General features: G+C 65.9%; 4 protein-coding genes across 5 annotated transcripts; 1 reads left to right on the forward strand and 3 right to left on the reverse strand.

The window, feature by feature from the left end:
* Window positions 1–62: 62 nt before the first annotated feature.
* CDK5 (cyclin dependent kinase 5) lies at window positions 63–2,907 on the forward strand. The gene is made up of 12 exons (XM_061449698.1): window positions 63–180; window positions 301–389; window positions 465–532; window positions 752–812; window positions 908–964; window positions 1,083–1,178; window positions 1,378–1,452; window positions 1,546–1,642; window positions 1,725–1,794; window positions 1,939–1,999; window positions 2,070–2,150; window positions 2,276–2,907. Exons 1-12 carry the CDS (start codon window positions 144–146, stop codon window positions 2,360–2,362), a joined length of 879 nt encoding a protein of 292 aa, XP_061305682.1. The 5' UTR covers window positions 63–143; the 3' UTR covers window positions 2,363–2,907.
* Window positions 2,908–2,992: 85 nt separating this feature from the next.
* LOC133267379 (acid-sensing ion channel 1C-like) lies at window positions 2,993–12,058 on the reverse strand. Of its 2 annotated transcripts, XM_061449694.1 has the most exons (11): window positions 11,347–12,058; window positions 6,773–6,923; window positions 6,573–6,700; window positions 5,731–5,881; window positions 5,577–5,633; window positions 5,118–5,271; window positions 4,476–4,567; window positions 4,307–4,386; window positions 4,164–4,235; window positions 3,908–3,960; window positions 2,993–3,364 (listed from the first exon to the last, which is right to left on the reverse strand). In XM_061449694.1, exons 1-11 carry the CDS (start codon window positions 11,899–11,901, stop codon window positions 3,286–3,288), a joined length of 1,572 nt encoding a protein of 523 aa, XP_061305678.1. In that variant the 5' UTR covers window positions 11,902–12,058; the 3' UTR covers window positions 2,993–3,285. The 2 variants fall into 2 exon arrangements, with proteins under 2 accessions (XP_061305678.1, XP_061305679.1); XM_061449695.1 differs by lacking the exon at window positions 3,908–3,960.
* On the reverse strand, window positions 6,931–8,857 carry LOC133267380 (acid-sensing ion channel 4-like). The gene has a single exon (XM_061449696.1). The coding sequence runs from the start codon at window positions 8,714–8,716 to the stop codon at window positions 7,643–7,645; it is 1,074 nt and encodes a 357-aa protein (XP_061305680.1). The 5' UTR covers window positions 8,717–8,857; the 3' UTR covers window positions 6,931–7,642.
* A 904-nt stretch (window positions 12,059–12,962) lies between the features above and the next one.
* Window positions 12,963–17,723, reverse strand: ABCB8 (ATP binding cassette subfamily B member 8). Its single transcript, XM_061449699.1, has 16 exons — window positions 17,569–17,723; window positions 16,781–17,069; window positions 16,139–16,294; window positions 15,958–16,052; window positions 15,766–15,871; window positions 15,510–15,671; window positions 15,341–15,426; window positions 15,166–15,263; window positions 14,976–15,081; window positions 14,851–14,884; window positions 14,635–14,771; window positions 14,462–14,556; window positions 14,136–14,269; window positions 13,840–13,987; window positions 13,215–13,465; window positions 12,963–13,125 (listed from the first exon to the last, which is right to left on the reverse strand). Exons 1-16 carry the CDS (start codon window positions 17,661–17,663, stop codon window positions 13,045–13,047), a joined length of 2,073 nt encoding a protein of 690 aa, XP_061305683.1. The 5' UTR covers window positions 17,664–17,723; the 3' UTR covers window positions 12,963–13,044.
* Between the last annotated feature and the right edge of the window lie 515 nt (window positions 17,724–18,238).

Genomic DNA, 18,238 nt, shown 5'->3' on the forward strand with positions numbered 1-18,238 from the left:
GGGCCGAGGGGATGCCGGGAGGTGTGGCGGAAGAGGCGGGGCTGCCGCGGGGGCTGCCGGGAGGTGTGGCGGCGGCGGGGACGGGATCGGGACCGGCCCCAAGAATCGAGGCGAGGAGCGGAGCCGGAGCGGATCGCGGCGCGATGCAGAAATACGAGAAGCTGGAGAAGATCGGGGAAGGTGCAGCGGGGCCGGGCTGCTGCGGGGCCGGGCTGTGCGGGGGTCTCGGGTGGGTGCGGGAGCCGGGAACCCAGTGCCGGAGGCTGGCGTGGCAATGACCCGTCCGCCCGCCGCCCGCAGGCACCTACGGGACCGTGTTCAAGGCCAAGAACCGGGAGACGCACGAGATCGTGGCGCTGAAGCGGGTGCGGCTGGATGATGACGACGAGGTGAGGGGATCGGGGACCGGCACCCGGAGCCGATACCGAATCCGGTTCCCCCCCATCACTCCCCTCTCTCGGCAGGGAGTGCCCAGCTCGGCGCTGCGGGAGATCTGCCTGCTCAAGGAGCTCAAGCACAAGAACATTGTCAGGTAACGGGGACTGTGAGTGTGGCGGGGGCTGCTCCCTCCCCGAGTCCCGCATCCTTCCCTCTCCGGTCCTGCATCTCCTTCTCCAGTCCTGCATCTCCCTCTCCGTGGTCCTGCATCCTTCGCCCTCTCTAGTCCTGCGTGTCCCCTTCCAGTCCTGCCCTCGCTCCCTGGGCTTGGTCTCCCCTGTTTGGGGCCTCAGGGTCACCCTTCCCCTCGCAGGCTCCATGATGTCTTGCACAGTGACAAGAAGCTCACCCTGGTCTTTGAGTTCTGCGATCAGGTGAGTGACGGTGCCACAGTGGTGCCAAGGCCAGGTTGGGGTCGCTGCTCCCGGTCCCTGCAGCTCCCCAACATGGCTCTGCTCGCTTTCTCCAGGACCTGAAGAAGTATTTTGACAGCTGTAATGGAGACCTGGACCCAGAGATCGTCAAGGTGCATCCAGGGGGGCTCTGGAAGCCCTTAGGGACCCAGTTGCAGCATCACCAGCTGTTACAAGAGCTGGCCTGACAGGGCTGATGTGTCCCACTCAGGACCGTGCTCTTTTCCACAGTCATTCATGTACCAGCTGCTGAAGGGCCTCGCGTTCTGCCACAGCCGCAACGTCTTGCACCGAGACCTCAAACCCCAGAACCTGCTCATAAACAGGGTGAGCTCTGGGGCTGTGTGTCTGTGTGAGGTGCAGGTGCTGTCTGTCCATCTGCCACTTGCCGCTCTGTCTGTCCCTCGTGTTTCTGGTCAACGGGAAGAGATGAAGGAGGCGCGACTGCCAAAGGGTGGGCAGCAAGACAGGGTGTCCCCTGCGCCGTCTCCTTTGCTGTCCTGCTGACATGGCGCTTTCACCACAGAATGGGGAGCTCAAACTGGCTGACTTTGGCCTGGCCCGGGCCTTCGGCATCCCTGTGCGCTGTTACTCAGCAGAGGTGAGCTGGAAGGTGTACCCATTGCCTTCTCCTGCCTGGAGGGCTTGGTTCCATCCCACAGCCGGCCCAACACCTCCTCCTCCCTCCACACAGGTCGTCACGCTGTGGTATCGGCCCCCAGACGTGCTCTTCGGTGCCAAGCTCTACTCCACCTCCATTGACATGTGGTCAGCTGGTTGCATCTTCGCAGGTAGTGCCGGCGCAGGGGGCTGCGGCACAAGGGGCTGCCAGGGCCATACGGCCTCGGGACCCATCTCCTCTCTGGCTCCTAGAGCTGGCCAACGCGGGGCGGCCCCTGTTCCCGGGTAATGACGTGGATGACCAGCTGAAAAGGATTTTCCGATATCCTTCCAGTGCCACAGGAGGGGGACAGCCCTCTGTGCAGGGGATTGAAGGGGGCTCTGCCCGGGTTAGGCTGGGGGGAGCTGGGCATGGCTGACTCTGATGCTGGCAGCAGCGGTGGCCCTTGACTGCTGTTGTCCCCACGCTGCTGGGAACCCCCACGGAGGAGCAGTGGCCGGCCATGGCCAAGCTGCCAGACTACAAGGTGAGGCAGGGGCAGCCTGGGGGGGCTCAGGGCCAGGGATGGGGTCTGGGTCTCACCTCTCCATCCCCAGCCATACCCCATGTACCCGGCCACCACCTCCCTGGTCAATGTGGTGCCCAAGCTGAATGCAACTGGCCGGGACCTGCTGCAGGTGAGCCTGCACCGTGGGGGCTTCAGCTTCTTGGGGTGCTGCCCTCTCCCCCTGCAGCCCCACAGCTCTCTGGGCGGCTGGGGGGCCGGTGGTTCAACCCCCCCAGCCTCACCTTCTTCCCGCAGAACCTCTTGAAGTGCAACCCAGTGCAGCGGATATCAGCAGAGGAAGCTCTTCAGCATCCCTACTTCACAGACTTCTGCCCCCCATAAGGACTCCAGACACCCACCCAGCCCCACGCTGAGTGGGGGGCAGCACCCAGCTCCCAGCACATTCCCGGCAGTGGTGGGGAGGGGACAGCCCCCCAAGGCAGCTGTGGGGACATGAGGTGAGGAGCAAGGTGCTGGCACCCCAGAAATGCAGCCCCCCATTCCCCTTGCCCCTGTATTTATTAGGTTTTTAACTCAACACCACCCCGGCTGTGGGATGCTGGAGTAGCCCCCCCAGCCCTGTGGTGTGGCTGGGGCTACCCCTGGGGCTGCCCCCAAGCACATGGAGCCCCCCCAGGGATGCGGGACCATGGTGCTGGTGGAGGGGCAGGACCCTCTGGGACCAGGCATGAGGACCCCGGGGGGGGTGGGACCCCTCACCCCTTCTCTCTATGCTGCCTCCCTTCCCCACCCCTGGCATGGTGGGGGTCCCGGGTGCCAGCTCCCCTGGGAAGTGTGGGGGACACCCCATTTCTTTTCTACCGTGCTGCTGTACGTGGGTGATTGTGTGTGTTTGTTACCTCCATAAAGAGCTTCCCCCTTCCCAACGCCTGCTTCTCCTTCCTGAGGCACTGGGGACCCCCCGCCACCAACCCTGTCCCTGAGTACCCCCCAGCAGCACACAAGCTGGGCCTTGGGTCAGGTCTTTAATGGGGTTGGGGGCACAGCAAGGGGACTTGGCATGTACAGCGCAGCAGGGAGGGGGGCAAGGGCGCAAGCAGCACATGCAGGTTCATGGGAGTAGGACCGGGGGGGCCCCGCCACCCCAGCCCCCTGCCAGCCCTTAGAGGGGGGAGCAGCCTAGGGCCCAGAGCCAGCCCCGCAGCCCCGTGGGGTGCCCCAGTGGCAGTGGGGATCCTCCCAGTCCCCCATTCCGGCCGGGGGTGCAAGGCTGGGCCATCAGCAGGCGAACTCCTCGAAGGGGCCTAGAGCCGGGTGACGAGGTAGCATGTTCGGGGCGAAGGTGAGACTGTCCGCGTGGCAGCGCAGGGGGGCACAGGTGCCCTGGGGACAGGAGGGGTGGTTGGGGGCAGCCGGGAGTCCGTGCAGTCACTCCCCCCACCCCATCATCCTACAGCCACCATCCTTCTTCCACTGTGTTTGGCTCTGCCCCATTCCCCCTCCCCATGCAACCCTCAGGCCCCCGATATCTGGGGGTCCTTCTTGCCATATAGCATCCCAGTGGGGGTGATGGGATGGCCCCTTGCCAGGCCAGCCTGGCTGTGCGGGGCCCTGAGCAGGGAGACCCCGGGGACACAGTGCTTGGGAGTGATGCATGAGGATGGGAGCGGAGCTGGCGGGGGGGCGTGACCCCCATAACCGGCTCTGGGAATGATGCCAAGAAAAGCCTGGGATGGAGTGAAGGGGGGTGCGGACCCTCGGGGCCCACCTGCAGGGGAATTTGGGGGTTGCATCCTCCTTGCTGTGCCCCAGCCAGGGACCCCCATCACCCTCCCTGGGGGGGCAGCCCCATGGCCCCCCATGCCGGCAGTGCCAGGTTTGGGGCTCAGGGATGCTGTCCCCCTGGTGTGGAGCTGGGATGTCTACCTGGGCCCCGGAGGGAGCGGGACAGCGGGGCTGCCCGGGACTGCTGGGTGCTCCTGCCAGGCGGTGGGGTGCAGGACAGACGGGCGGATGGACAGACGGACAGAGAGGAGCGAATGAGTGCACAGGGTCCGAGCGGGAGATGGTGCCGGTCCCGGGCGGGATGAGGCCGAGCAGCAGATGGGTGGGATGAGGTGCGAGGCCCCCCCTTTGCCGGCTGTGCCAGGGGAGGGGGGTCGGGGGGCTGTGGGGGGGTTACCAGGGTGCTGCTGTCGCTCCTGGGGGTCTTCTTCTTCTCCTTGTAGAAGCTGAGGAGTTTGTCCCGGAAGACCTGGGGAAGGCAGGTCAGAGCTCCCGGCCATGGGGCAGGTGTGAGGCGGGGGGGAGCCGGGGGGTGCTCACCTCGTACAGGTAGTCAAAGATCTCCAGGATGGTGAGGAGGCTGGCGCCGATGAAGAGCCCCATCTGCCCCCCGATATCGCCTGGGCAGGGGAGTGGCATTAGAGGGGGGCTGCCCCCCAGAACACCCCCCACACACACACACCTGCCCCCAGTCTCCCCGGTCCCTCACCCAGCAGCCCAGCCACCTCGTACGCCTTCTTCTGCTCAATCATCTCATAGTTCAGGGCCTCAAAGAAGATGTCCAGCACCAGCACGTTGTCCCTGGGGGAGACAGATGGGTCTGGGATGGACGGACAGATGTGCCATCAGGCAGCAAACCCAGCTGGGGGGCTGCACTGTCCCGTGGTGGGATGAGGCAGACGGGTCTGCCCGGCCCTGGGCTGGGCTGGCACAAAGATGTTCTATGCCATGCTGTGCTGTGCCATGCTGTGTCTTGCCATGCCATGCCATGCTTTGCTGTGCCATGCTGTGTCGTGTTGTGCTGTGCTGGTTCGCTTATGCTGGGGGATGTAGCGTGGCCGTGCTGCGCTGTATCACACCATCATTGAATCATAGAATCAGCTGGGTTGGAAAAGACCATCGGATCCAACTGTTACCCCAGGACTGCCAAGTCCACCACTAAGCCATGTCACTGAGGGCCTCACCTACATGGTTTGTGAACACTTCCAGAGGCGGGGATGCTGTCATGCCATGCCAGTTCATGTCTGCTGAGGCATGCCCTGCGGCCGTGCTATGCCGTACGACCCCGTCAGGCCATGCTGTGCCACGTGCTGCTGGGTCTGCAGTCCAGCGCGGCGGTGGTGGCACTCACGCGATGTACTGCTCTGTCTTGTTGAACTTCTTGGCCAGGTACCTGGCAGAGGCCTTGCTGGGGATCTTTACCATGGAGAGCTCTTTGCCGTAGCGCACCATGGCGCAGGGCGTGCGGCAGGCGCAGTAATCGCTGTCCTTCTTCACCAGGAAGTCTGGGGGGGACGCGGGTGGGACGGGGACCACCGGGACCGTGTGGCCATGACACCCGCCCAAGTGGGGTTGTGGTGCTCAGAGGCCAAAGCCCGGGTGGTGGCGGGTGCCGGTGGCAAGGGACAAGCACGTGTGGGGTCTGAGCAGGCTGGGACTGGCACAGGGACACTGGTGCCACGTTTTCAGTGATGGTGCCTGGCAGGGGGTGGGGAGTCCCAGGGGTGATGCTGGGGGTGTCAGGGGATGGCGGTCCCGGGGTCAGACCCGGGACTCGGGGTAGTGGAAGGCTGGGTGCCCCGGTACGTACCCAGTGCAGGGTCAGCACACTCCTTGTACTGCTCCGGGGTGCAGACGTTGGCGTTGCCTGCGGGGAAGGCGGCGGTCGCAGGGGCAGGAGGGTCTCCCCACCGTCCCAGCCCTGCAGCAGCCGCCCCCCGGCTCCAGCCCCGGCCCCGGCTCACCCGGCATGTGCACCATGCGGCAGTTGCAGTTCTCGGCCAGGTAACGGGTCTCGCAGTCCAGGCGGCAGGCGGTGATGCTGTAGTTGGTGAAGAAGTCAGACTCGATGGGGGTGGCCTTGCAGTCCCCCCACGGCGGGGGTAGGTACACCAGCTGCCAGCCCTCGGCTAAGGAAAACATGGCGTCCAGGGTGTCCCCAGTGTCCCACCCACCGTGGTGCCCATCCATTGGGAAGAGCTTATCCCACGCAGCCAGGGCTTGGGGCATATCCCGCTCCCAGCCCTGCCCCTCTTTGATGGGCACCAGGATGGGTTTCAGGGCCAGCGTCACTGCACCCAGCGGGAGGGAAGGATGCAGGTGAGGGCTGGTACATGGCACCAGACTGAACCCCAGTGGTCCCTGTGGTGACCAGCAGAGCTGTGCCATGTCTGGTGCGGGTGTGTGCTTGGTGAGGCAGCAGCAGGGCCCAGCACAGCACCCACTGGTGCCAAGGGCCACATTCCCAGCCGCCTGCACTGCGAGCGCCGGCACACATGGAGACACCCACTCCAGGCATCTAAATTTAGGTGTCTGGCTGCGTGGGCTGGATGCCGCCCCTGCCGACGGTCTGTTCAGCTGGAGATGGGGGGTCACCACTGAAGTCGGTGCCTGTGGCAGCACCATGGGGCTACCCCACACTGTGCCACGGTGCTCCTGGCTGTTGTGGCGGCAGAGCCGCTGCATCGGTGGTGTGGTACCCACCATGCGGCACAGCTCAGCATAGGATGTCCAGTGGGGATAGCTGTGGCCGTGCAGCCACTGCCCGAGCCCTGGGGTGGCTGTGCCATTGCCATGCATGGGATACCCTCTGCTGCTGGCAGGACACGAAGGTCTGGAAGCCGGGCGCCACACCGAAGCCCAGCTGGTCAATGAAGGGGGGCTCCTCCTGGCTGTGGATCTGCACCTTCACCCCTGCCTCATAGGAGGTCTCATCTGCAAGGCAGGGCAGGCGTCAGGGGCACAGGGTGGTGGCAGGGCTGCGGGCAGGGCTGGGGGGTCCCTCACCCGTGTCCCCCCAGACGGGCAGGTATTCCTCCTGCTGCACGTTGAGCATCAGCTCCAGGCCATTCCCCGCGCCGCCCTGCAGCGTGGTCAGCACCTCCCGGCCCGGGCCCCCCGAGTTGAAGGTGTAGCACTTGCCGAGGCGCGTGAAGATCTGTGGGGACACGGCTGGAGACTCAGCATCCGCCATGGCGCCGCCCATGGGATAGCGGCATTGGGATGCTGGGGAGAGGAGCTGGGCCCTCTCTGCCCTGCACCCACTGAATTGGAGTGGGGTGCAGCACCCAGGGATCCAGCCCAGTCCCAAAGCAAATCCCAGTGCAGAACCCCAGCATCCCCTCAGTCCATGTGCAGGGAAGGAGCTGGTGCATCCATCCCTTCCCGTTTGGGACCAGCATGGTGCTGTGGACAGGGGCACGGGGCTGTGGATTGAGCTGTAGGGCAGCCACTGCTGTCCCTGCTCCAGCATGGTGTCATCAGCTTTGCCAGGCCCAGCACCCTTCAGGATTCCCCTCTCCTCCATGTCCTGCCTGACATCCTGCCCCACAGGACCCCAGTGGTCCCCATGGCAGAGGAAGAGACCCTCTCCAGCCCCATCAGGTGGGATGTGGGACCCCAACCCCTGGGAAGGCACCTGCAGCCCCTGCCTGGGGCTGACCTACCTCTTCCTGCAGCCCCCCAGCATGGAGAAAGCCCCCACTGGCCTCTGCGGATGCTTGGCAGGGAGCACAGACCAGCCAACATGACATCCTCACCCCCCTGCCCCACAGCCACTGCTCTCCATTGGGGAGCAGGTCTGAGAGCTGCACGCTCCAACCATCACCCCCCAAGCCTGCACTGCAGCTTCAGCCCCACATCCCCAACGACTCCACATCACCACCATGGCCCCACATCTCCCCACGGCCCTGTTGGTGCACTGTGGGCAAGAGGAGCCACACTGGGGCAGCTTCTCCAAGCCCCTGGGGGTAGGGGACAGTAGGGTGGGCAGGCACGGTGCCCTCTTCCCACCACTGCCCCACAGCCAATCATGCCACAGCCACAACCCATGGCCCCAAAGACTGTGCACCCCATGGCCCCACAGAGCGCACACAACCCATTGCCCCACAGCTTGTTCAACCCCACAGCCGACCACACTGCAGTCTGCACATCCCATGGCCCCAAAACCTGCTCAGCTCTGGGGTCCTCCCCAAGCCCTGCGCAGGGCAGAGCCAGCCGTGGTGTGGCCATGGCCATGGCAGCAGCACTCACGGTGGTGAAGTTCTCGGGGCCGCAGTCCCAGCCGCGGAAGCGGCAGCGCAGCAGCATCTCGTGGATGGGGTGCCCGGCGCGCTGGTAGAAGGCGCCCAGGTCGTAGCTCTTGCTGGGGAAGAAGCCGTCGAGGTTTGGGGTCCGCCCCAGTGCGTGCAGGTAGCGGGGGAAGTCCTCGGTCCCCACCGCCAGCAGGTCCCCCCCCAGCCAGAACAGGTCGTTGAGGGTGAGCTGGGAGCGCCGGATGCGGTTGTAGTTGCAGAGGGTGATGGCGGGGAAGACAAGGACGCGGCTCTGAGCCTCGTCCAGCGCGGTGATGCGGGGGTATGCAGCGTAGTGCCGGACCCGCTGCCCCGCCTGCAGCAGGAAGGTGCCCAGCGAGGCCAGGAAGGCTCCGGCCCAGAGCAGGCGTCTCGGTGCCGGCGCCCCAGGCGCAAAGATGCGCCCCAGCCCGTGCAGGGTGCAGGACCGCGCAAAGGACGTGAAGGTGGCTGCCTCCTGTGACCCAGGGCAGGGTCCCAGCGGCTCCGCAGCCATGGCGGCCTGTCCTGACATCCCTGCTGCTGCTCTGCAGGGGGATTGGGTTTCAGCTCGGCAGCAGGGACATGGGGTGGAGGGGGACACGTGAGCGGCGAGGGTGAGAGCCAGGACCAGGGTTGGTTTAGCCACAGCAGGAGAGGGCGTCATCCACACCGTCATCCCACCGGGACACAAGGGCCTGCCCTGCTCCAGCCTCACAGAGCCACCAGGTATCGGCACCCACAGACATGGACCAGCACCCGTGGCCACAGACACCAGCACCTACAGGCAGAGATCCCAGCACCCACAGCCATGGACTTAAGCACTAAAAAATCCCCAGGGATGAATGCCCATAGCAAGGGAACAACCACAGCTGGGGACCTCCCCGCAGCGTCCTCAGCACCCAAAGCACCCCGGCATGACCCTGAGCTGAGCAACCCTGAGCTGCTCTCCCAGAACCACCCAGCCCTGCAGTTCCTTCTTCTCCAGGTATGTATGGGGCACTTCCCACCCCATAACCAGACCCCCACTGCCTGTGGCCTTCCCCCACACCCTGGGGCAGAGCCATCCCATGCCCCCACTTCACAGAGGGACTTCCTTGATGTGCAGGGTGAGGGGGGGAAGGGGGGGGGGGGGGGGGCTGCAGCCATGGCCCCCAGTCCTGTCACTGACCCATGACCTGGGGACCCATAACTGCCCCATGGGGTCATGGCCCACCTGCCATGGGGTGTCCCCACCGGGTGTGGTGTCCCACCCATCTTGCCCCATGGAAGGGGGGGGGGGGGATGCTGCTGTGGCAACGGATTGCTCCCAAAAAGGGGAGCCGTTGCCTTGGCAACGCGCTGTCCAAGGAGGAAGGGGGGGGCGACTGCCATGGCAACGGCTGCCCGACACAGGGATGTGCTGTGGGCCGGTGGCTAGCGGTGGAGGGGACAAGAGGAAGGACACGGCAGGGACAGGGACACAGCCACAGCACTGCCAGCCATCCTGCTCCCCACATGTGGGGTACCCCACCATCAGGATCCCTCTGTCCCTGCTCCCTATAGATCCTGCCCCACACCCAGAACCCTCCTGTCCCTGAGTACCCCTTGCTCCTGGGCTCCCAGCCTGCCCCATCCCTGCAAGCACTGGGGGGCACAACTGTGGGCACAGACCCACCCAGCACGGCCCTGTCTTTGCACACCCCCCACATCCAACACCAGGGACCCCATAGCTGAGGCCACGTGCGCAGCCCCAGAGCCCAATGCCACCAGACAGGACGTGGCGCCGGGAGCTGCCGGCTCAGCGCCGAGTCCCGGGGCAGCGGATCATAATCCCTGACTAAACCCTGGCATTAGCTCCATCCCTTTCACCGGCAAAGTTGCAGTGCCTGCAGCTGGAGGCAGGGCTGGGCCTCCCAGGGGGCTGCGTGTGCCAGGGCGGCCGTGGCTGCTCGGGCAGAAGTTTCTCCCCACAGCCTGTCATGTGGCACATGTGGGCAGAGCCCGGCAGCATCCACAACCCCGGGGGCAGCCGGAGCAGCACAGCATGTGGATCATCGGCACGGGAATGGGGATAGGCACCCGTGCAACCCCAGGGCAGGGAATGGTTCACTCACACTCCCCAGTGAGGCACTGGCTTTCAGGCTGCAGCAAGCTGCTGTGTGCCACCCTGGGGCCCTGCAACCCTCACACCGGGGTCCCACCTCTCAACTGCAGGGGCATCACCAGAGCTGCTCCGGCAAAGGGCCCAGGGAGCTGCTGCCCAAGGGATGCTTTTCAACCGAGGAATTAATTTTCCCAAGGAAAATTGATTTTGCGCACTAAGAGGCTTAAGCTGGTGGTAATTGCTGTTGTGATAGTGCAGCCACGGGGACGGGGACGGAGCAGAGCAGTGCGCGGCGGGCGCAGGCGGCACAGCTCCCACAGCACGCTGCTTCCCGGCGCTGCCGCAGCACAAAGGACGTGCCCGTCCTGCCCGCACCAACACCCTGCCTGCACCACCTCCCTGCCCGTCCCTCACTGCCCAGGCAGGCCCAGCACAGGTTGCCCGTGGATGAGGTTTGCCTGAGGGAGCGGAGTGCGGGCTCAGGGGTCCCCGTGCCCACCCAGTGCTGCATGGGGCAGGGAAGGAACCTCCTCCTTTGGCCACCCTGCTGCCCACACCCGCACGGGGACACGGCAGCGCTGCTCCCCCCACCATGCTCTGGCAGCTTTCTGCAGCCCAGGAGACACAGCTTGGTGCTGTGCAGCCTCACTGGCACGCTGCTGGGGCACAGCAGGGGTGGTGAGAGGACACAGGCACTGGCGATTGGAGCAGAACCGGCGCAGCCCCCAAGAGCAGTTGGGAATGCTGGGGACAGCACCAGGGCTGGGTGGCTGCTGGGGGACAGCTCAGCACAGGGGACCCCTGCCCATGCCCACACGGTTGTCTGAGGCTGACACAGGTGCAACAGGGCCATGGGCTGAACCCATGAGCATCCCGCATCCACCAGCATCCCATTCCCAAGTGGGTGCTCGTAGGCAGAGCCACCCAGCTCGGCACAGGCCTCCAGCACAGCACGGCTCCTGCCCGGGCACCGTTCCCAGCAGCCTGGCACCCCTGCAGTGAGCATGGGGTGGTGACACCCCTGGCTGGCAGCCGGCCTGCCACAGCACGTGGGGAGGCGGGCAGCGGCTGGTGCGCTGCCGGTGGCCAGATGTGCTGGCAGGAGGGTTGTGGGCTCACCCATAGGCACTGTGGCAGCCCCAGCAGCCCCAGCGCCCGACCCTGGCAGGACACCCGCATTCATGTGCTGTCACCTCTACCCAGGCACCGTGACTGGCACTCACCACGGTGAAGTTGCGTGCGGTGCAGTTGACGCCGCGGAAGGAGCACTGCAGCAGCATGTCAGAGAGGTCATGGCCCGTGCGGTTGTAGAACTCGGCCATGCTGAAGGGCTTGGCCTTGAAGTTCTTGAAGTTGGCCTTGTCACGCAGGGCGGCCAGGACATGGGGCTCGGCCAGCTGCGGGTTGCTGATCTCGTAGCGGTCGTTGAGCAGCGCCAGCAGCTCGCCCACGTGGTACATGTCGTTGCGGGTGATCTTGGAGAAGCGGAACTCGTTGAGGTTGCAGATGGTGATGGCCGGGAAGGTGAGGTTGTGGGCAGCCACCTCGTCCAGCTTGGTGACGTGGGGGTAGGTGAGGAAGTAGGCGACGCGCTCGGCGCACACCAGCAGCAGGAGCCCCAGCGAGCCCAGGAAGAAAGCGCCCCACAGCACGCGGCGCAGCGACACGGCCCCGTAGGCGAAGACGTGGCTGATGCCGTGCAGCGAGGAGCTGTGGGCAAAGGCCCGCAGGCTGGAGAACCCCTCGCCCTCCCCGCTGCCCTCTGAGCCCGACCTCATCCTGCCACTGGGCCTCCGCGCTCCCCACCGCCCTCAGCCCCCCGGTCGCCCCATTGCCACGCTGGGCTCAGGGTGCTGTGGGCAGGGTAGGCAGGGGATGGCAGGCAGGGGTGGTTGGTAGGCAGCAGATGGCAGACAGGGGATGGCGAGGAGGGGAAGGGAGAGAGGGGATGGGAGCGAGGGGATGGGAGAGAGGGGAAGGCAAAGCTGGGCTGGGTGAGCGGGAAAGACGGGCAAGGCAGGACCGGCCCCTCCCCTCCCCGCACTTGCCGGTGCCGCGGAGCCACCGGTCAGCGCAGCCCCATCTCTCGCCCCGGCCCCGTCCCCGGCCCCATCCCCGTTCCCGGCTCCGCTCCCGCTGTCGCGGCGCAGCCGCTGCCGCTGCCGGTCTGCGGCCGCCCCCGCCCCTCCCGCGGCGGCTCCACCCGCCGCCGCCCCCCAGCGAGCACGGGCGGGGGGCGCCGAGCCGGCCCCGACGGTGCCCCCGGGCCCGGATCCCTCCGGGCCCGGCCCTGCAGGAGCCCCCCGGGCCGGGCTGGGCCCCCCCCGCCGGCAGCTGCAGAGCGGGCCCGGCCCGTATCCCTGCCAGCAGCGGCGGGGCCGGGTGACCGGGATATGGGGGAGGGCTCAGCAGGCAGGTCCCTCCCTCCCCGGGGGGCCCAGGGCACGCCCCCCCCCATCCCGAGGGGCGATGCAGGGGTCTCCCCCATCCCGGATGTCATGCATTGGGCTCCCAGCCCGGGAGGGTGACGCACAAAGGGGTCTCTCTAACCTGATGGGCAACACAGGGTATTCTCCACCCCAGGGGATCATGAAGGGTTTCCCCCTACTCTGGGGATGACAAAGAGGTCCCCCCACCCAGGGGGGTGATGCAGGCAGTGACCCTCCACCCCAGGGCAAGATGCAAGGGACCCGCACCCTGGAGGGTGACACAAAGAACCACCAACCCAGATGGGGTCACACAGGGGGTCCCCATCCCATAGGGGTACCTCCCCTGCTGCCCAGCCTCATCTGGTTTGGTCCTCCCCCAGCACCGCAGCACAGAGCAGAGCCCCAGCAGCCACTTTCTACCGCTAGTTTATTGGGGAGCACCAGGGGGGCACCCCAGGAGCGGGTGTGCCCTTCCCAGGCCCTGCCCCACGTTCAGTACCCATCCTTGGTCTGCCTGCGGATGAGCTCAGCATAGAGCCCGCCTCGTCGCAAAAGCTCCTCATGGGTCCCTGCCTGTGGAGACAGTGGAGATGGTGTCACCCATCGGGCTGTGCACCCCCTGCCCCACATGCCCACCCCATATCGCCCCTGGCACCCCTCACCTCAGCCACCCGTCCCTGCGCCAGCACCACGATGAGGTCAGCCCCACGGATGGTGCTGAGGCGGTGGGCGATGAGCAGCACGGTACGACCCGAGGCGGCACGGTCCAGCGCCTCCTGCACCACCTTCTCTGACTGGGCATCCAGCGCGCTTGTGGCCTCATCCAGGATGAGGACAGCAGGGTCCTTCAGCAGGGCCCGGGCAATGGCAACACGCTGCTTTTGACCCCCCGAGAGTGCCACGCCACGCTCACCTGATGGCACAACCAAAGATGCCCTCAGTGACATGGGTTAGTGGTGGACTTGGCAGTGCTGGGGTAATGGCTGGACCTGATGATCTTAAATGGCTTTTCTGATGCAGCTGATTCTATGATGAAGCCACGCTGGCTGGGAGATGACCCATCGCAAGGATGGGAGCAGAAGGGCACAGACATGTTCCCACACCAAGCCCAGGACCTCCAGGAACGTGCTCAACCACATCCTCCCCACAGGCAGCCCAGCACAGCCTTGTGCCAGCAATAACCATCAGCCAATGTCCCTGAGGGGACTTGGGCCACCTTAGCAAGGGTCTCATGCTCTGCGGTTTGTCTGTCCCACCTCACCTCACCTCACCCAGCCCAGCACATACCCACAACGGTGTTGTAGCCCTCAGGGAAGCTGCGGATGAAGCTGTCAGCGTTGGCAAGCTGTGCCGCGGCGTACACCTCGGCATCAGAAGCTCCCGGCTTCCCAAAGCGGATGTTCTCCATGATGGTTGTTCCAAAGAGCACCGGCTCCTATGGCAGCATCCGGCCTCTCAGCATGGAGCCCTGGATGGGGCCACCTCCCACCCCCCCTCTGGGGACAACATGGGCTCAGGGGGTCCCATCCGGTGCCTGGGGGAACCATCCAACTGCAGCCCAATGCTGCACAGCAGACCCACACCTGGCTGATGAATCCGATGACCTGCCCTCGCAGCCAGGAGGGGTCCAGGGAGGAGATGTCATGGCCATCTAGGGTGATGGTGCCCTGTGTGGGCTCATAGAACCGCTCCAGCAGTGCTGCCACTGTCGACTTCCCTGTGCAGAGGAGTCCCTAGCTCCATGGCACTCCCAGCCATGCATCCCCATGACCCCAGAATCACGGAGAGCTGCTGGGTGGTGGAGGGCATGGTGGCCAGTTCCTGGCACCCACTGGCCAAGAGGGACCAGTGAGGCTGATCTGGCATCTCTGGGGTGCTGGGAGAGCAAGGGTCTTGGCCAGGCCAGTACCTCCACCAGATGGTCCCACGATGGCCACGGTCTTGCAGGGCGGCAGGGTGAGGGTGAAGTCCTGCAGGACCAGGTAGCCAGGGCGGGTGGGATAGCTGTGGGGAGAGGAGTGGGGAGATGTGGCAGCATGGTGCCAGCCCCTCGCCCACAGAGGGGTCTGGGAGGGCACTTACCTGAAGGAGACATGGTGGAAGCAGATGTGGCCAAGCAGTGAGTGGCTGGGGATGGACTTCCCGCCCCGCAGCGCCACGCTGGGCTCCAATGTCAGCAGCTCGAAGACGCGGGCACCGGCGCTCAGCCCTCGCACCACCTGTGGGGATGGTGGTGGGAGCACTCCCAGCCCTGGCTCCACAGCCCCGGGGGGCAGCGGGACCCTCACTGCCACCTACCTGCCCCAGCAGGATGGAGATGTTGGCCATGGACCTGCGGTGCACAAGAGGAGAGGCCGAGCTCAGGGCTGAGTCATGGGTATGCCGGGTGCCAGGGGTGCTGGCATGCCCGACCCTTCCCTGACCTTTGCACCGTCTGCGAGGCCACCAGGAAGGACATGAGGTCGCCCGGTGAGAGCTCGTCCCCAGCCATCAAGGAGCCACCCACGAAGATGGTTCCCAGGACGATGCCTGTAGGATGCGGGACAAAGATGGGACTTGAAGGGGTTCCTGACCCACAGCACCACCACAATGCACCCCACAGCAAACACTCACCATTGAGTGCCAGGTTGGAGAGTCCTTGGAAGGCGGCGATGCCCAGCCCCAGCCGCTCATTCAGCCATCCAGCACAGTCCACCTCAGCGCAGTACAGCCTGGGGACAGGGATAAGGCTGAACCCCCCTGCACCCACACTGCCCTCACAACACAGGAGCCCCTGACACTCCCTTACCCTGCCTGCCGGTCCTCCATGGCAAAGGCGCGCACGGTCCGGACATTTCCCAGTGCCTCGTCTGCCACCCCGGTTGCCTTAGCCACCTGCAGGGAGAGGGATGAAGAGGGTGAGCAGGGGAGGACACCCCCTGCTCCAGCCCTGGTGCGGTGGGTAAGCGCAGGGTTACCTGCTCCTGTGCCCGGCGGGAGAGGCTGCGAAGGAAGGCACCAATGAGGGCCCCGGCGCCCACCAGGACGGGCAGTGTCACAAGCAGGAGGCCAGTGAGCTTGGGTGAGAGCAGGTAGAGCGAGACAAAGCAGCCCGCTGTCTGTGTGCTGCTGCGCAGGCCCTGGGGATGGGAGTGGGCACGGGTGGGTGCTGGGGCCAGGGGGACTTGGGGGGAAAGGTTGTTGCGGGTTGGTGCCACCGGATGCTGGCTTCACCTGCGAGATGGCCAGCTTGAAGGAGGACTTGAACTCCTGGATGTCAGCTGTCAGCCGGTTCACCAGCTGCCCTGTCCGGTTGGCGTCAAAGAACGCTACGTCCTGCCTGACGGATGAGGGGCAGTGGGCTGGGGTGGTGGACTGATGTCCCCCTGTGCGCCCCAGCCCCTGTTGCCCTGTGGGGCATCTTACTGGAGCAGGGACGTGAAGAGCGCCTTGCGCATGCTGCCAGCCACATGCTCCCCGACCCGTGCCAGCAGCGCGATGTACCCGAAAGTCAGCAGCCCCTGAGGAGGAGAGGGGCTTGGAGGAGCATGGAGAGAGAGGGGATGTCTCCATGATCCCCTGCCCAGCTCAGGGTGCTAGCACCCACCTGCAGGCAGTAGACAGCGAGCAGGCGCAGGGCCGGGCGTCGGACCTCCTGCAGGTAACTGGAAATGTGGCCGCGGGCGCAGTGGGCCACTACGTTCACCAGCTGCCCCAGCAGCACCGGGATGTGGACGTTGAGCAGGGCTGCGCCCAGAGCCAGCTGTGGAGACAGTGGGCGTCGTACCATGGCATGGCAATGGCAGGTGTCACACCACGGCACAGGGATGGCAGGCATCATAACATCACAGAATGGTTTGCGTTGGAAAGGACTGTAGATCATCCAGTTCCAAGCCACTTCACTCTAGACCATGTTGCCCACAGCTCTGTTCAACCTGGCCTTGAACACTGTCGGAGATGGAGCATTCACAACTTCTTTGGGCAACCCATTCCAGTGCCTCACCACCCTCACAGTGAAGAACTTCCTCCTTGCATCTAAATTGAACTTCCCCTGTTTAAGTCTGAACCCATTACCCCTTGTCCTGTCACTACACTCCCTTATGGAGCATCCGTCTCCTGCATACTGTGTCATGCTGTGGCACAGTAACAGCAGGTGCCACACCACAGTATGGGGACAGCAGGCACCATGCCATGGCGCAGGGACAGTGGGGACAAGAGAAATCACAGCCGCCCACCTGCCCCTGCTTACCACCACTGCTGCAGAGAGGGCCAGGAGCTGGGGACGTAGGAAGGTCCAGAACACTGGCCAGTCGAATGCAGGCTCCGGCCGGGGCTGTGCAGGCTCAGGGACTGCAGGGACGGCGGGGACAGCGGGGACAGTGGCCTCCTGGCAGCGTGCGGCTGTGCCCAGCAAGCCAAGCACCACACAGCCTGCAGCAGGGCCGACCAGGAGCAGGCAGCGTGGGGCTGGCGGCACGGTGCTGGAGGGCACGCAAGGTGGGCTGACCAGCCCCGGGCGGCCCCCTCCATACCTGAAACTGGGGAGAGGGGTGAGCACAGGGTGCCCGAATCAGGGGCCAGCCAGGGGGGCATGGGGGGCCCTGGACAAGGGCTGTGTTCTCCCACGGCACAGACAGCCCCCCCACCCATGCTACCCTGGGCTGTCCCAGGGCAGGGGACACCCTCGTTCCCTCCTGGTATCCCCACCCCCGGGCTCCCCCCCGATAACCACCAGCACTCAGACCCATCCAACTCTCCCCCTGGTCCCCCCACACCAGCGTTTGGGATCCTCCTGCCCCGTCCCGACCCCAGCCCTGCAGCCCCCGGGAGCCTCGATCTTCCCGCACCCCGATACCCCACAACCCCAGGGTCCCTTCTGGGGGGGCGATGGACACCCCGGACTTCCCCTCAGGGTGCGGGGGGAAAGTCCGGGGTATCCACCGCCGCCCTAAAAGGGACCCAGAGGTCCGTACTGCCCTCGCCCCTCCTCGAGCGGTCCCGGCCCCCGGTCGCCCCCGGGCCGGGGCTCCCCGGTACCTGCGCCCCGGGCCGGGGCGGGGCCGCAGCACTGGGAGGACCGAGCGGAGCCTGGGCCGAGCGCCGACAGCCCGCAGCAGAAGCGGCACCAGCATGGCGGGCAGGGGCGGACCCGGGGCGGGCAGGGGCGGACCCGGGGCGGGCGGTACCGACAGCGGCGGGCGGAGCTTCGGCAGCGCGGCCCGGGCCCTGCGCCGGCCCCGACTCGCGCCGACCGCGACTCGCACCGACCCCTCGGCCCCCCCCGGACTGCGCACTCTGACCCCCTTTCCCCCCAGTGCCCGCAGTCCCGTTCTCCCAGAAGCCTCCTCCGGCACCGCGGGACCGCCGGGGCCCTCGCTCCTTCCAGGGCTCCGCTCCTGGAGTCCGGGCCCTGCACCGGGATCCGGAACCCCTCACCCAGAGCCCGAACCGGACCGGGCTCCGACCCCGCTTCCCGCGGCGGGGGACCCCGCCGAGTGCCCCTTTCGACCCCCATCTGCCGGTGCTGCCATGCGCGACGGCGGAACGCGGTCCTGGTCCTGGTGCCGCGGCGGGCGAGGGGCTAGGTGAGAGCCCGACACCGGCATCACTGGGACTGTGCCAGCACAGAGCGGCTAGGTGAGCTGGGACAGGGGTACGAGGGGGCCAGTGGTGGCCAGGGCTTAAAGCGCCGGGACCGGGGGTCACG

This window comes from Pezoporus flaviventris, unplaced genomic scaffold (genome assembly GCF_033815535.1).
Source record: "Pezoporus flaviventris isolate CSIRO_AGI_PZ_B2104156 unplaced genomic scaffold, CSIRO_AGI_Pfla_v1 ptg000007l, whole genome shotgun sequence".
NCBI lineage: Eukaryota > Metazoa > Chordata > Aves > Psittaciformes > Psittacidae > Pezoporus > Pezoporus flaviventris.

What these genes read in the sequence shown, in the direction of transcription:
- CDK5 (XM_061449698.1), top strand. Translation starts at nt 144, where the DNA reads ATGCAGAAATACGAGAAGCTGGAGAAGATCGGGGAAG. An exon ending in AAGCACAAGAACATTGTCAG is followed by an intron (nt 533 to 751) that starts GTAACGGGGACT and finishes TTCCCCTCGCAG; the next exon opens with GCTCCATGATGTCTTGCACA. An exon ending in TGCGCTGTTACTCAGCAGAG is followed by an intron (nt 1,453 to 1,545) that starts GTGAGCTGGAAG and finishes CCCTCCACACAG; the next exon opens with GTCGTCACGCTGTGGTATCG.
- LOC133267379 (XM_061449694.1), bottom strand. Translation starts at nt 11,901, where the DNA reads ATGAGGTCGGGCTCAGAGGGCAGCGGGGAGGGCGAGGGGTTCTCCAGC. An exon ending in CCGCATGGTGCACATGCCGG is followed by an intron (nt 5,634 to 5,730) that starts GTGAGCCGGGGC and finishes CCTTCCCCGCAG; the next exon opens with GCAACGCCAACGTCTGCACC. An exon ending in CCGCTCCCTCCGGGGCCCAG is followed by an intron (nt 3,365 to 3,907) that starts GTAGACATCCCA and finishes TCCTGTCCCCAG; the next exon opens with GGCACCTGTGCCCCCCTGCG.
- ABCB8 (XM_061449699.1), bottom strand. Translation starts at nt 17,663, where the DNA reads ATGCTGGTGCCGCTTCTGCTGCGGGCTGTCGGCGCTCGGCCCAGGCTC. An exon ending in TCGCTGTCTACTGCCTGCAG is followed by an intron (nt 16,053 to 16,138) that starts GTGGGTGCTAGC and finishes TCTCCTCCTCAG; the next exon opens with GGGCTGCTGACTTTCGGGTA. An exon ending in CGCAGGGACGGGTGGCTGAG is followed by an intron (nt 13,126 to 13,214) that starts GTGAGGGGTGCC and finishes CTGTCTCCACAG; the next exon opens with GCAGGGACCCATGAGGAGCT.
- LOC133267380 (XM_061449696.1), bottom strand. Translation starts at nt 8,716, where the DNA reads ATGACGGTGTGGATGACGCCCTCTCCTGCTGTGGCTAAACCAACCCTG.